The following is a 12,088-nucleotide window of genomic DNA, read 5'->3' as shown; positions in this document are numbered from 1 at the left end:
AGCCATCGTCACCTCCATCGAAGCTGATGCATCTCACAAAACGAGGGTGGGGGCGAGGTACCATCAGCAGGGAGGGGGATTCTGGGGGACTCAGCTCGGGTCCCCAAGCACCCATTTTCCCCTAGTGCCATTTCCTGGGCCTCCCTTTCCCTGCCCTCTCCTAGTGGCTGGGCTCTCCCCAGCCTGTCGTGTCACTTCATGCTCAAGACCTTATTTCAGCTTTCCTCTCTCCCACATGTCCCCAGCTCAGGACCTCTGGGGCCCTCCCCGACATGTCTGCACCAGTCCCATTGGCGGAGAGCCACTGCCGTGACTGCTGGGCTGGGCTGAAACGTGGGACCCCATGAGTGCTTCCTCCTCCTGCAGTCACTGCTGCTGCTGCTTCAGCCTTGCCGCGTGCACCATGCAGCCCCCTCTCCTCCTCCTCTTCCTCTTTCTCCCCATCCTCCTCCCTGGGATGTGGGCAAACCCAGAGGGTAAGTGGGAGCCCTGGCTCACCCCAACCACTCTCACCCCCTGTCAGAGTACCCCACAGGTTCCTCAGGGGAGGCACGGCCAGGCCACACTCTCCTTCATGGGAGGGATGATCCCCAGCATCAAAGGGCCACCCCCTACCACACAGCACCAAAAGGTGCTCTGTTCCTGCCCACCCTCTCTGTTCCTGCCTCCAGCTCAGGGCTTTATGCCCCACCGGCTCCAGAACAGGGGCTCAGACACCGAAGCAGAAGTGGGGCCAGGGGTTCCCAGCCAGGCCTGGGGTGTTTGGGTTCCCCCAAAGGTGCTTTCCTCCTGCAGAGAGCCCATGGGTGCCATCTCAGCTCCACATGGTGCTGTGGGCCCCTTCCATCAGCCCTTTGTTTGTTGGGAAGCTGCACCTGTGAGACGGTGTTTTGGGTGCTGCTGTCGCACAGAGCGTTTCACCACAACCCTGTGAGGCCTCATGTTTCCGGGGGCGGGGGGGCAGGCAGAAGCAGACATTGGAACATGGGACTGATCTCTGGGCTGGGCTACTCTTCTGCCCCTGTCAGGGTTCGGTCTTCTTGAGCTCCCGATGCCCGGGAGCCCCCAAACCTGGACAAAATGCCCTTTTCCCTCTTCCATCCTCCACATCCTCTGTGCCATGTGCGGGTCTCTGGCAGATCCAGGTCATGGCATGGGTGCTTCTTCTGGAGGAAGCATCACCCCAAAACAAGCACTGAGGTGCCCCCCCCCCATCTGCTCCACACGGCCAGACAGTAACTGCTGGGCAGGAGGGAGGCGGGAGAGGAGGGGCCGAGGTGCCTGAAACCCTGTATGGGAGAGAAATACCTCGTTGAAAGCAAAATAGAGAAGGAAAAAGAGCAGCAGGGGCAGAGGAAGTTGAGATAGGAAAGCAGCTCTGAGTGGGTGAGGAGGTGGGAGTCCAGCAAAAGACATGGCTGGGGGGTTGCCCAGGCAGGGTCAAGTGCAGGCTGCTGGGGGTCCCCGTGGTGTGGGGTGAAAAGCATAAAATCATAGAATACTTTGGGTTGGAAGGGACCTTTAAAGGTCATCTAGTCCACCCCACCCTGCAATGAGCAGGAACATCTGCAACTAGATCAGGAACATCTGCAACTAGATCACGTTGCTCAGAGCCCCATCCAGACTGTTCTTGAATGTTTCCATGGACGGGGCATCTACCACCTCTCTGGGCAACCTGTTCCCGTGTTTCACCACCCTCATCATAAAAAAATTCTTATATCTAGTCTGAATCCCCTTGTTTCCCCTTCATGCGCCCCCCCCCCATCTTCTCTTTTCTGCAGCCCTTTCCATCCCCATCCTCTTTCCCAGCAGAGCCGCAGGTTTTGCAGCTGCTCCAGACCAGCCTCTTTGCCAACATCAGCTCTGCCGAGGTGTCCGCGGTGGCTCTCCTGGGGGACATGCCGATCTTTGTGCTGGATCCTGCCAACTGGAGCATCCATTTCCACTGGCCCTGGGTCCACCAGGCCACAGCCGAGGGTGATGCAGAGAATATCAAGTCCCACTCCAAAGTCTTTCTGCGCAATATGGTCCGATACGTGCACGAAGTGGCCCAGCAGGCGCAACAGGACTGTGAGTATGGGGACAACCCCAGCCAGAGCTCTAGCCCCTTTCCCCAGGTTCTGGCTGTGCCCTCCTCCCCACCAGGGTGGCATTTGTGGGGTCTCATAGGGTGCAACAGCTCCTGAAAGGGTTATGGGAAATGGGAAATGCCCTCCTGCCAGGACACATGGCTAGCAGGGGCAGGGAGGGCACAGCACCAAAAAGACTCCTCAGGGCTCCTGCCTTCTGGCACGGGGGAACCCCTCTGCACATTGGGGAGCTGCCACCAAATTTACCAGGGCTGCAGGACCCTCACAGCACAGATCGGGGAAAGAGAAAGTTGGGGACAAATATTTTGGGGGACAACGCTCTGTTTGAGCAAGCACCCTGCGCTAACTGGCCTTCAAAGGCGACTGAGGGCTTAGAGGGTGTCCCAGGGTTTCCTGAAGCATGGTCCCATGCCCTGCTGCCCATTGCACCCCACTGGCCATTGCATCCCTGCGCATGACTCCAGTCACATCCTGCCTTGTGCCACCCATGTTCCACACACTCATGGGTCCTCTCCACTGGCTCTGCCATTGGCAGACCCATTTGTGATCCAGATCCGGTCAGGCTGTGTGCTGCACCCCAACAGGACAAGCTGGGGCTTCATGGATGTCGGGGCGGATGGCACAGACCTCACAGCTTTCGAGGTGGAGAGGCAGCGCTGGGAGCCCCGGCAGCCATCCCTGCTAGCAAAGCTGGTCAGCAAGTCCCTCACCAGCCAGAAGGCCATCACAGGGCTCCTGGAGCACCTCCTCTCCATCTCCTGCCAGAGCTACATCCTCACCCTGTGCAGATATGGGAGGGCAGCTCTGGAGAGACAAGGTGAGACCATCGTGACCCGGGCATGGCCACCCCAAAGTCCCACACACACTGGGGCCAAGTGGTGCCCCACCAGGGCTCCCCCATCCCTCTGCTCTCCCCCCCCAGAGCTGCCTGTGGCCAGAGTCTTCACCCGCACACCCACACCACACCAGCTCCTGCTGGTTTGCCGTGTCACCGGCTTCTACCCACGGTCCATCAGTGTGGCCTGGCTGCGGGATGGCCAGGAGGTGCCGCCGGGCCCAGCGCTCAACACCAGCACCATCCTGCCCAACGCTGACCTCACCTACCAGCTCCGCAGCGTCCTGGCCGTGGCCCCCCATGATGGTCACAGCTATGCCTGCCGCGTGCGCCACAGCAGCCTGGGCACCCGCAGCCTCCTCATCCCATGGAGTAGGTGCCACCCGGGGGATGGGATGCAGGGTGCAGATAGCAGCCACTGGCTCTGCGAGGGGCAGCTCCTGCCTGGCGCTGCCACACTCACATTGCCACCCTCTTTTGTCCCTGTCCCAGAAAACCACAACGCTGCTCCAACCATCGGCATTGCCATCACAGTGCTGCTCCTTGCGGCCACAGCCTCTGCCGGGGGTGTTTGGTGGTGGAAGCACAGGCAAGGTCTCCCTCCTGCCGTCTGCTCTCAGGCTTATGGGCAGATGGGTCAGGCCAGGGCTTGCAGCAGCAACAGCAGCAGCAGCAGCAGCAGCTCTGCAGGGATGAATTCCCCACGCCCGAGAGTGGCTCACAGTGCCCCCCCTTTGCAGGATAGTTGATGAGGCCACATGGGAGACCCGGGAATTCATCATTTGAGACCTGTCTGCCCGCCCAGCAATGAGCTCCCTCACCACCAGCTCTCCCTGCTCATCTCCTCTCCCACCCCTGATCCATCAGCACTGACAGGGGTTTGCTATGGAAAACCACCACATTAAACAGCTACAAACTTCCTTAGCTGCACGTGGCTCCTGTGGCTCTCTCCCTCCTTGCCCCTCATGAGGTCCCCCCCAGGAAACACCCCCAGCATGCTGCAGAGACCCCACATTGCAGCCAGGAAGGCTCTCCCTTTTCCTGGACACTGGCTGATCTCCCCTGGCATGTCAGGAGAAGCAATTCCTCCACCAGCCTCTCCTGCATCTCAGCACCTCCATGGCCAGTGTCTGTCCCTGGCAGAAGGGCATTGACAACCTGGAGCCAGACTAGCATGAGGCTGCTGAGTGGGATGGGGGATGGATCAGGCCACCAATCAGGGAGAGATGGAGGAATCTGAGCTGTTTTGCTGGGGAGACAAGGGGAAGGGAGGACCCAAGTGACATCTCCAACCAATCCCCTGATGTGGGGAAGCATTTCGAGCAGGTGCGAAGCTGCTCTGGCTCCAGTGCTGATCTCACCCTTTATCCAGGATGGTTTTGGGTTGGGATCTCCTACACTCCTGGCTCCTACCCCCATGCCTGACTCCTGCTCCTGCAAAAGCTGGAGAGATGGGGGACAGTCACCCTCCCAATATGCCTGACAGCCATGAAGGAGCCACACTGAGGCTCTGGGGGTCTGTGTCTTTGAGCAACATGCCCCCAAGAAGATTGGTATGGTGGTTTGACCTTGGCTGGCAGCCAGGTGCCCATCAAGCTGCTCTATCACTCCCCCTCCTCAATGGATAAGGGGGAGAAAATATGACAAAAGGCTCGTGGGTTGAGATAAGGACAGGGAGATTGCTCAGCAATTACTATCACAGGCAAAACAGACTCAGGTTGGGGAAATTAATTTAATTTATTGCCAATCAAAATCAGAGCAGGATGAGAAATAAGAACAAATCTAAAAACACCTTTCCCCTACCCCTCCCTTCTTCCCAGGCTCAACTTCACTCTTGACTTCTCTCCCTCCTCCTCCCAAGCAGCCCAGCAGGACGGAGAATGGGGACTGCCATCAGTTTATTATGTGTTGTCTCTGTCACCCTGCTCCAGCACGGGTCCTTCCCACAGGGTGCAGTTCTTCACGAACTGCTCCAGTGTGCGTACTTTCCATGGGGTGCAGTTCTGCAGGAATGCACTGCTCCAGCACGGGTCCCCTGCAGGGTCACAAGTCCTGCCAGAAGACCTGCTCCAGCATGGGCTCCTCTCCATGGGGTCACAGGTCCTGCAGGAGCCTGCTCCAGCATGGGCTCTCCACAGGGTCACAGCCTCCTTCAGGCACATCCACCTGCTCTTATGTGGATCCTCCATGGGCTGCAGGTGGATATCTGCTCCACCATGGTCCTTCACCACAGGCTGCACAGGCACCATCTCTGCTGTAGTGCCTGGAGCATCTCCTCCTCCTCTTTCACTGAATTTGGCATCTCCATAGTTGTTTCTCTCACATATTCTCACTTCTCTCTCCCTGCTGCTGTTGCAGAGCAGTTTTTACCCCTTCTTAAATATGTTATCACAGAGGTACTACCAACATCACTAACAGGCTGAGCCTTGGCCAGCGGTGAGTCTGTCTTGGAGTTGGCTGGAACTGGCTCTGTTGGACATCGGGGCAGCTTCTGGCATCTTCTCACGGAAGCCACTCCTGCAGCCCTCTGGCTACCAAAACCTTGTCATGTAAACCCAATACTCTGCCAAGGGCCTACAGAGTAAACCCCTGGGGGTTACCACGGGAGGAGGCAAAGGCCACAACGGGCTGGGCTCAGCCTACATCTCCTTGGGTGTCAGGGTGCTGCTGCAGCCAGGTGGGATGACTTTGCACCCACCCAAATTCCCCTGGTGCTCACAGCCACCAGCCAGAGCACCCCAGCCCAGCCCTCTACCAGCTGCACCACCTCCCACTGGGGAATACGCCCAGCCAGGCCCTCCTCAAAACCTCAGCACCAGCCTCATTGGCTACTGGGGCCACCCCATGACACTGGCATCACCAGAGCTGCCCAAGCAGAGCAGCCCTGGGGGGAAGTGTGCAGTCACAGCTCCCGTGGCGCCTTCCTCCTCCTGCTACACTTGCTCCTGTACACTTGCTGCTGGTACCATGCAGCCCCCTCGCCTCCTCCTCTTCCTCTTCCTTCTCTTCCTCCTCCCTGGAATGTGGGCAGATCCAGAGGGTAAGTGGGAGCCCTGGCTCACCCCCACCTGCTTCCACCTCTGCACTGCAGGACCCCACAGAGAAGGCAGGGGATGGGCACCGACAGGCCATTGTCCCCAACACCAAGGGGCCACGCCCCCACCCCACAGCACCAAAGGTGCCCCATCCCTGCCCACCTGCTCAGGGTTCCCTGCCCCACACCATCCTGCCCAGTTCAGCACCACTGGCACTGGGGTTCAGGTGCCTGAGCAGCCAAGGGGCAAGGGGTCCCTCAGCCAGGCCTGGAGTGCTGGGGTGTCCCCAAAGACACCTTCCTCCTGCAGGGAGCCTGTTGGGCAGCAGGGGTTCTCAGTCCCTCATGGCATAACAGCCCTGCACTGGTCTCCAATGCCTTGAGCAGGTCCGGGGTTTCTCTTGTAATCGAAGGGTCCCTGGATCCTCTGCATTCTTCCCCATGAAACAACGCTTGAAGGTTCCTCCTGCAGCTACAACAAGCCTTCACCTGCACCCCCAGCCTGTGTTTCCCATTCCGGGGGCAGGCCCTCACCATGCCCTGGCCAGGGGGACACCTACTGCTCCAAAACAGGCTTCACTCTGCCCTGCTTACTACCAAAGCCTCATTCAGCACTGCAGCATTGAACTCAGTCTCCTGCCTCCTGTTAGGGTTTGGTCTCGAGCACTGCCCGGGAGCCCCTAAACTGGGATGAAATGCCTCACCCTCCCAGCCCCACCAGCCCCTGCACTGTGTGCCAGTCTCCAGTGGATCTGGGTCTGGCACGGGTTCTCCTTGCTGGGGGAAGCATCGCCCCAAACCAACACTGAGGTCCCCCTGCCATCCCTTCCACATGGCTAAGTCAGAAGGTCACATGGGGGGGGGGGGGGGGGGTGGATGGCTAAAAAAAGGAAATTAGAGGCAAATTGAGGCTCAGAGGAAGGAAATTGAAAACTGAGTGAAACCAGGGGATTTCCCCTGCCCTGCCTGTCTGCCCCATCTCACCCTGCCTGTCCACAGGGACACTGCAAACCACCCTTCCTCCTGAGGTCGCCCACGAGCACTGGAGCTGGCAGACCCCTGATCTCCTGCTGCATCCTCATGCACCCCAATGCCCCTTCCTCTCCCCCCTCTCCCCACAGGCTCTTGTAAACTCCACATTTTCCAAACCTTTGTCTTCCACGACACCAACTTTGTGGACATTTCATCCTGGGCCACCCTGGAGGACATCGTCTTTGCTACCCTGCAGAAATACACCTGGAACATCCTGCACCCATGGGTCTACCAGGCCCTGCCTGCAGCAGAGTGGGAGAACTTGCAAAACCTGTTCAGCATCTACATGCACAACTTTATCCTGTCCATGTCGAGTGATGCCAGGCTGTACCACACACCATGTGAGTACCAGGTGCTCAGCACCTCCTTGCCCAAGGCAGGGAACTGTGAGAAGGAGCTCAGCACCGCTACCACGAACAGCTTTCCCAAACCGGGTCTGGCAGGAGGGCAGGTAATGGGCTTCATCCTGCACCAGCAAGACTCCCAAACCACTCTGTCCTGTGTGAAGGTCACATGGGGCCATCCTGGTCCCCAGCACAAACCTTGGCCACGTTTAGCTCCACTTACACCCCCACACCAGCCCCCCCTATTGCTCTCCGGGCACCTCAAATCCCACTAGAGAAGTCATCTGAGAAAGTGGAGTAGCAGGTCAAAGGGGCATCTCCGCCCATGTCTGTGGGACAGGACACACAGAGCAAGTGCCTGGCCCCACATGCTGCTGCAGCGCTGGTTAACCAAGGGCAGGGCGCTGGGCAGAGTGCCATCATCCTCCTACTCACCTGCACCCCGTGTCCCGTCACTCCCCCAAAGCAGTGCTTCCCGCTTTGCCATGGCTCCCGACCCTGCTGTGGGCAGGGGCAGCTTGAGGTCAACAAGCTACAGGGCTCAGGACAGGTTTCTGACCCACAGAGTTTCCATCAGGCATAAAGCAGAGCAGTGACATGGAGGCATAGTACAGAACAGAGTATAGAGTATAGAGTACAGAGTACAGAGTATAGAATAGTTCCGTTGGAAGGAACCTACAACGATCATCTAGTCCAACTGCCTGAGCACTTCAGAGCTGACAAAAAGATAAAGCAAAATATTAAGGCCGTTGTCCAAATACCTCTTAAACATTGGCAGGCTTGGGGCATCAGCCACCTAAAAAGTTTCCTAATGTCAAGTCTGAACCTGCCCTGAAACAGCTTTGAACCATTACCACGGATCCTGTCACTGGATCCCAAGGAGAAGAGATCAGCACCTCCCTCTCCATGTCCCCTCCTCAGGAAACTGTAGAGAGCAATGAGGTCGCCCCTCAGCCTCCTTTTCTCCATACTAGACAAGCCCAGAGTCCTCAGCCACTCCTCAGAGGACATGCCTTCCACCCCCGTCACCAGCTTTGTTGCCCTCCTCTGGACATATTCTAGTACCTTTACATCCTTCTTAAATGGTGGAGCCCAGAACTGCACACAGTACTAAAGATGAGGCCTCACCAATGCTGAATACAGTGGGATATTCCCCTCTCTTGACCAGCTGCTTACGGCATGTTTGATGTACCCCAGGATGCAGTCTGCCCTCTTGGCTGCCAGGGCACACTGCTGGCTCCTATTGAGCCTGCTGCCGACCAGCACCCCACATCCTTTTCTCCTGGACTGCTCTCCAGCCACTCCCCTCCCAGTTTATATTTGTGTCCAGTGTTACTCCATCTCAGCTGCAGAATGTGGCATTTGTTCTTGTTAAATTTCATGCCATTGATGATTGCTCAATGCTCCAATCTATCTAGATCCCTCTGCAAGGCCTCTTGTCCTTCAGGAGAGTCAACAGCACCTCCCAGTTTTGTATCATCAGCAAACTTGCAAATGGTGCGTTCAACTCCTGCATCCAGATCATTGGTCAAAATATGGAACAGCACTGGCCCTAGGATTGAGCCCTGAGGAACACCGCTGATGACTGGTCACCAGCCAGATGTAGCCCCACTCACTACAACCCTTTAAGCCCTGCCGTTCAGCCAGTTCTTCACCCGGTGCACTGTGAACTTGCTCACCCCACAGCTGGACAACTTGTCCAGAAAGATGCTGTGAGGGACAATATCAAAAGCCTTACTAAAATCCAGAAAAACTACATCCACTGCCTTCCCTTCACCCACTAGGTGGGTGACCTTATTGTAGAAGGATATCAAATTAGTTACAGGACTTTTCCTGTAGATGGTAGTGTAGATGATAGTAGATGGTAGTGTCCTGCCATAACATCCGCTAGCTCCTTCAGCATTCTACGATGAATCCCATCAGGCCCCATGAACTTGTGAACATTCAGTAGATAGAGCTGGTCCCTTAAAATTTCAGTGTCCACAAGTGGAAAGTCACTGCTCCCGCAGTCGTCGTCCTCTGACTCAGAGGACCAGGCAGCCCAATATATTACTAAAGACTGAAGCAAAAAAGCATTGAATGCCTCCACTTTTTCTTCATCCCTATTAGTCAGGTGACCATCTTCAACAAGTATTGGTTCAATGTTTTCTTCAGACCTCCTTTTGCTATTAACGTACTTAAAAAAGCCTTTCTTGTTGTCTGACACAACACTGGCCAGTTTCAACTCTAATTGAGCTTTGGCCTTTCGTGTCTTCTCCCTGGGGAGAATGACTTGGCATGCAGAGGGAAGGGGGAAAGGGCTGTGCCCAAAGAAGCAGGTGCCAGGCTCCAATTTCGGGCTCCAGTTTGAGCTACACTCATGATGCGCATTGTCATTCCCAGACCCCTTTGTGTTCCAGTGTGCAACCGGCTGCGACTTGTATCCCAATGGCTCTTATACCAAATTCTACCATCTCGCCTACAACACCCATGACTTCCTCAGCTTCGACGTGGACAACAGCCGCTGGGAGAGGTGGCAGGAGAGTGAGCTGGCGGCACAAGTTGAGAGGCAGTTCAACGCCTTCACGGGCTTCTCTGTGACCCTGCAGCACCTTCTCAACGTCACCTGTGTTGAACACATGAAGAAATTCATCAAGTACGGGAGGGCAACTCTGGAGAGACAAGGTGAGACCACCCTGACCCAGGCATGGCCACCCCAAAGTCCCACACACACTGGGGCCAAGTGGTGCCCCACCAGGGCTCCCCCCCACCCCTCTGCTCTCCCCCCAGAGCCGCCTGTGGCCAGAGTCTTCACCCGCACACCCACACCACACCAGCTCCTGCTGGTTTGCCGTGTCACCGGCTTCTACCCACGGTCCATCAGTGTGGCCTGGCTGCAGGATGGCCAGGAGGTGCCGCCGGGCCCAGCGCTCAACACCAGCACCATCCTGCCCAACGCTGACCTCACCTACCAGCTCCGCAGCGTCCTGGCCGTGGCCCCCCATGATGGTCACAGCTATGCCTGCCGCGTGCGCCACAGCAGCCTGGGCACCCGCAGCCTCCTCATCCCATGGGGTAGGTGCCACCCGGGGGACAGGGATGGGGCTTCTGAGCTGCCCTGCGCTGCGGGATGGAGCAAAGCTGCGAAAGCTCATGGGAGTCTCTGCTTGTGTTTCTCAGGGAACTCAGAGGTGGTGCTGATCGCAGGGCTCGGGGCTGGGCTGCTGGCAGCCGTGGCCACGGCTGCCATCACAGTGCTTTGGGTGTGGAGATGCAGGTGAGGTCCTTTCTGCCCCACAGAGCAGCAGTGGGAGAGGAGGGGAGGAAATGCCCCAGGGGACTGCTGCACTTAGCAGCGAAGCTCCTGCTCCAGCCCTGCCAGCTGCTGTCTGCATCCCCATGAAGTCTCTTCCATGGAGTATCCGTGAGTTGTTCCCCTCTCATTTCAGAAAGCACCAGCAGATGGAGGAATCAGAGTCCAGGAACTCCATCCTGAGCAAAGAAGCTTAGCCCAGAAGGGAGCCCACCGCCCCTGTTTCCTTCCACCACCCTCACAGGGACAAAAACTCTACTTTTTTTTGCTTTGACAAAATTCTGGGCATTGCCGAGTGCGAGATCAACTCAGCTCGGAGACACACGGGGAAACCTGGGGGGCTCCTGACTCACTTCAGTTTGTTAGGCAGACAAGGATGCAAGTGTGAGACCTCCTCACTCGTTACACATGGTCACCTCTCATGTTGTGGCCCTGCCCCATGCACCCACTGAGGCTCTTCAGGGCACCCCAATGCCCAGCAGCAATTTCTCCGAGTTCTGGTACAATAACACATTTATCAGTAGGTGGTAAGCTGTGCCCTTCTACTGTACCTTTCTAGTATTTTTTCCTAAAAGCTGCCTTTATTAACCATATTCCAGAAAAAGTTGTGCTGAGACTGAACTATTCCACATAGACTAATTGCACCTGGCCACAAACCATTTTACAAAGTGCTGAGTAACACTGAAACTCTGATGTAATCTGTGGGAGCTGCAGATGTGTATAAAATGAAATTAAAACATTCATGTTTTCACTAAGAACATGTGCCTTTCCTCAGGATTTGGATGGGCTCAGGGAGGTTTTGACCAGCTGCAAATGGAAGCTGGAGCACCACTGAATTATTGGTGCTAATTGCAGGAAACACCAAAGCAAAAAAAAAAAAAAAAGTAAAAGTGTGTTTGTGCATATACAAACACGTTCTTACACATTTCATGGAAATAAGCAGCTGTGCACATGGGGGTAAAGTGCCCCCAAGCCTCCCAACTAAAGAGAAAAAGGAAGCCAATCTCCCATCGGAGACAGCGGAGTTCAGACAGGCATAGGAAGGAATTTATTTCGTGCTCTCAATCAACCACACGCTTCAATGTGCAGCTTCAAAAGGTTTGATTTCACAGGCCAACTTCCTGGCAAAGTTTCACAGGAAATGTCTCTGGCAGTGTGTGTGAGCCAGCTATCAGGTGAGTCAGAAGAAAACCCGACTGGCCTGTGGGTCATCCACCACATCTTCACTGCAGCTAGTTGTCCACTGGCCAAATGCTGTGAACCACAGTGCTGCAGGCAGGACTGAATTTCCCTGACAGCCAGAGTCACCTGCTGGCACTGCGGGGCTCAAGGATCTTGCTGCAGGAGGAGTGACGCTGAGTCTCTCCCAGCCCTTGCTGAGCTAGGACAGACAGATGAAACTTTCAGCTCCAGGCAGGGCTCACCTTCGGGCTGGGAGCCCACAGCCTCAGCACCAACAGG

The 12,088-nt window shown here is 56.3% G+C and overlaps 2 protein-coding genes across 6 annotated transcripts; both read left to right on the top strand.

Moving 5' to 3' along the window:
- Positions 1-356: 356 nt before the first annotated feature.
- LOC148050204 (T-cell surface glycoprotein CD1b-3-like) lies at positions 357-3,826 on the top strand. 4 transcript variants are annotated; one of them, XM_087744260.1, is made up of 6 exons: positions 385-476; positions 1,810-2,070; positions 2,626-2,907; positions 3,013-3,297; positions 3,418-3,514; positions 3,666-3,826. In XM_087744260.1, exons 1-6 carry the CDS (start codon positions 404-406, stop codon positions 3,709-3,711), a joined length of 1,044 nt encoding a protein of 347 aa, XP_087600386.1. In that variant the 5' UTR covers positions 385-403; the 3' UTR covers positions 3,712-3,826. The 4 variants fall into 4 exon arrangements, with proteins under 4 accessions (XP_087600385.1, XP_087600386.1, XP_087600383.1 ...); XM_087744259.1 differs by having other exon boundaries at positions 357-476; positions 1,813-2,070; positions 3,418-3,804; XM_087744257.1 differs by having other exon boundaries at positions 3,418-3,804.
- A 1,960-nt stretch (positions 3,827-5,786) lies between these two features.
- Positions 5,787-10,944, top strand: LOC148050203 (antigen-presenting glycoprotein CD1d-like). 2 transcript variants are annotated; one of them, XM_087744144.1, is made up of 6 exons: positions 5,787-5,965; positions 7,081-7,332; positions 9,718-9,999; positions 10,105-10,389; positions 10,495-10,591; positions 10,764-10,944. In XM_087744144.1, exons 1-6 carry the CDS (start codon positions 5,893-5,895, stop codon positions 10,822-10,824), a joined length of 1,050 nt encoding a protein of 349 aa, XP_087600270.1. In that variant the 5' UTR covers positions 5,787-5,892; the 3' UTR covers positions 10,825-10,944. The 2 variants fall into 2 exon arrangements, with proteins under 2 accessions (XP_087600270.1, XP_087600271.1); XM_087744145.1 differs by lacking the exons at positions 10,495-10,591; positions 10,764-10,944 and adding an exon at positions 10,615-10,757.
- Positions 10,945-12,088: the final 1,144 nt, after the last annotated feature.

Source organism: Nipponia nippon, unplaced genomic scaffold (genome assembly GCF_047370975.1).
Source record: "Nipponia nippon isolate SJK-2023a ecotype South Korea unplaced genomic scaffold, ASM4737097v1 scaffold_9, whole genome shotgun sequence".
Taxonomy (NCBI): Eukaryota; Metazoa; Chordata; class Aves; order Pelecaniformes; family Threskiornithidae; genus Nipponia; species Nipponia nippon.
This window is presented reverse-complemented; position numbering and strand designations above follow the sequence as displayed.

What these genes read in the sequence shown, in the direction of transcription:
- LOC148050204 (XM_087744257.1), top strand. Translation starts at nt 404, where the DNA reads ATGCAGCCCCCTCTCCTCCTCCTCTTCCTCTTTCTCCCCATCCTCCTC. An exon ending in GATGTGGGCAAACCCAGAGG is followed by an intron (nt 477 to 1,809) that starts GTAAGTGGGAGC and finishes CCTCTTTCCCAG; the next exon opens with CAGAGCCGCAGGTTTTGCAG. An exon ending in CCAGCAGGCGCAACAGGACT is followed by an intron (nt 2,071 to 2,625) that starts GTGAGTATGGGG and finishes TGCCATTGGCAG; the next exon opens with ACCCATTTGTGATCCAGATC.
- LOC148050203 (XM_087744144.1), top strand. Translation starts at nt 5,893, where the DNA reads ATGCAGCCCCCTCGCCTCCTCCTCTTCCTCTTCCTTCTCTTCCTCCTC. An exon ending in CAGGCTGTACCACACACCAT is followed by an intron (nt 7,333 to 9,717) that starts GTGAGTACCAGG and finishes TGTCATTCCCAG; the next exon opens with ACCCCTTTGTGTTCCAGTGT. An exon ending in CAGCCTCCTCATCCCATGGG is followed by an intron (nt 10,390 to 10,494) that starts GTAGGTGCCACC and finishes TGTGTTTCTCAG; the next exon opens with GGAACTCAGAGGTGGTGCTG.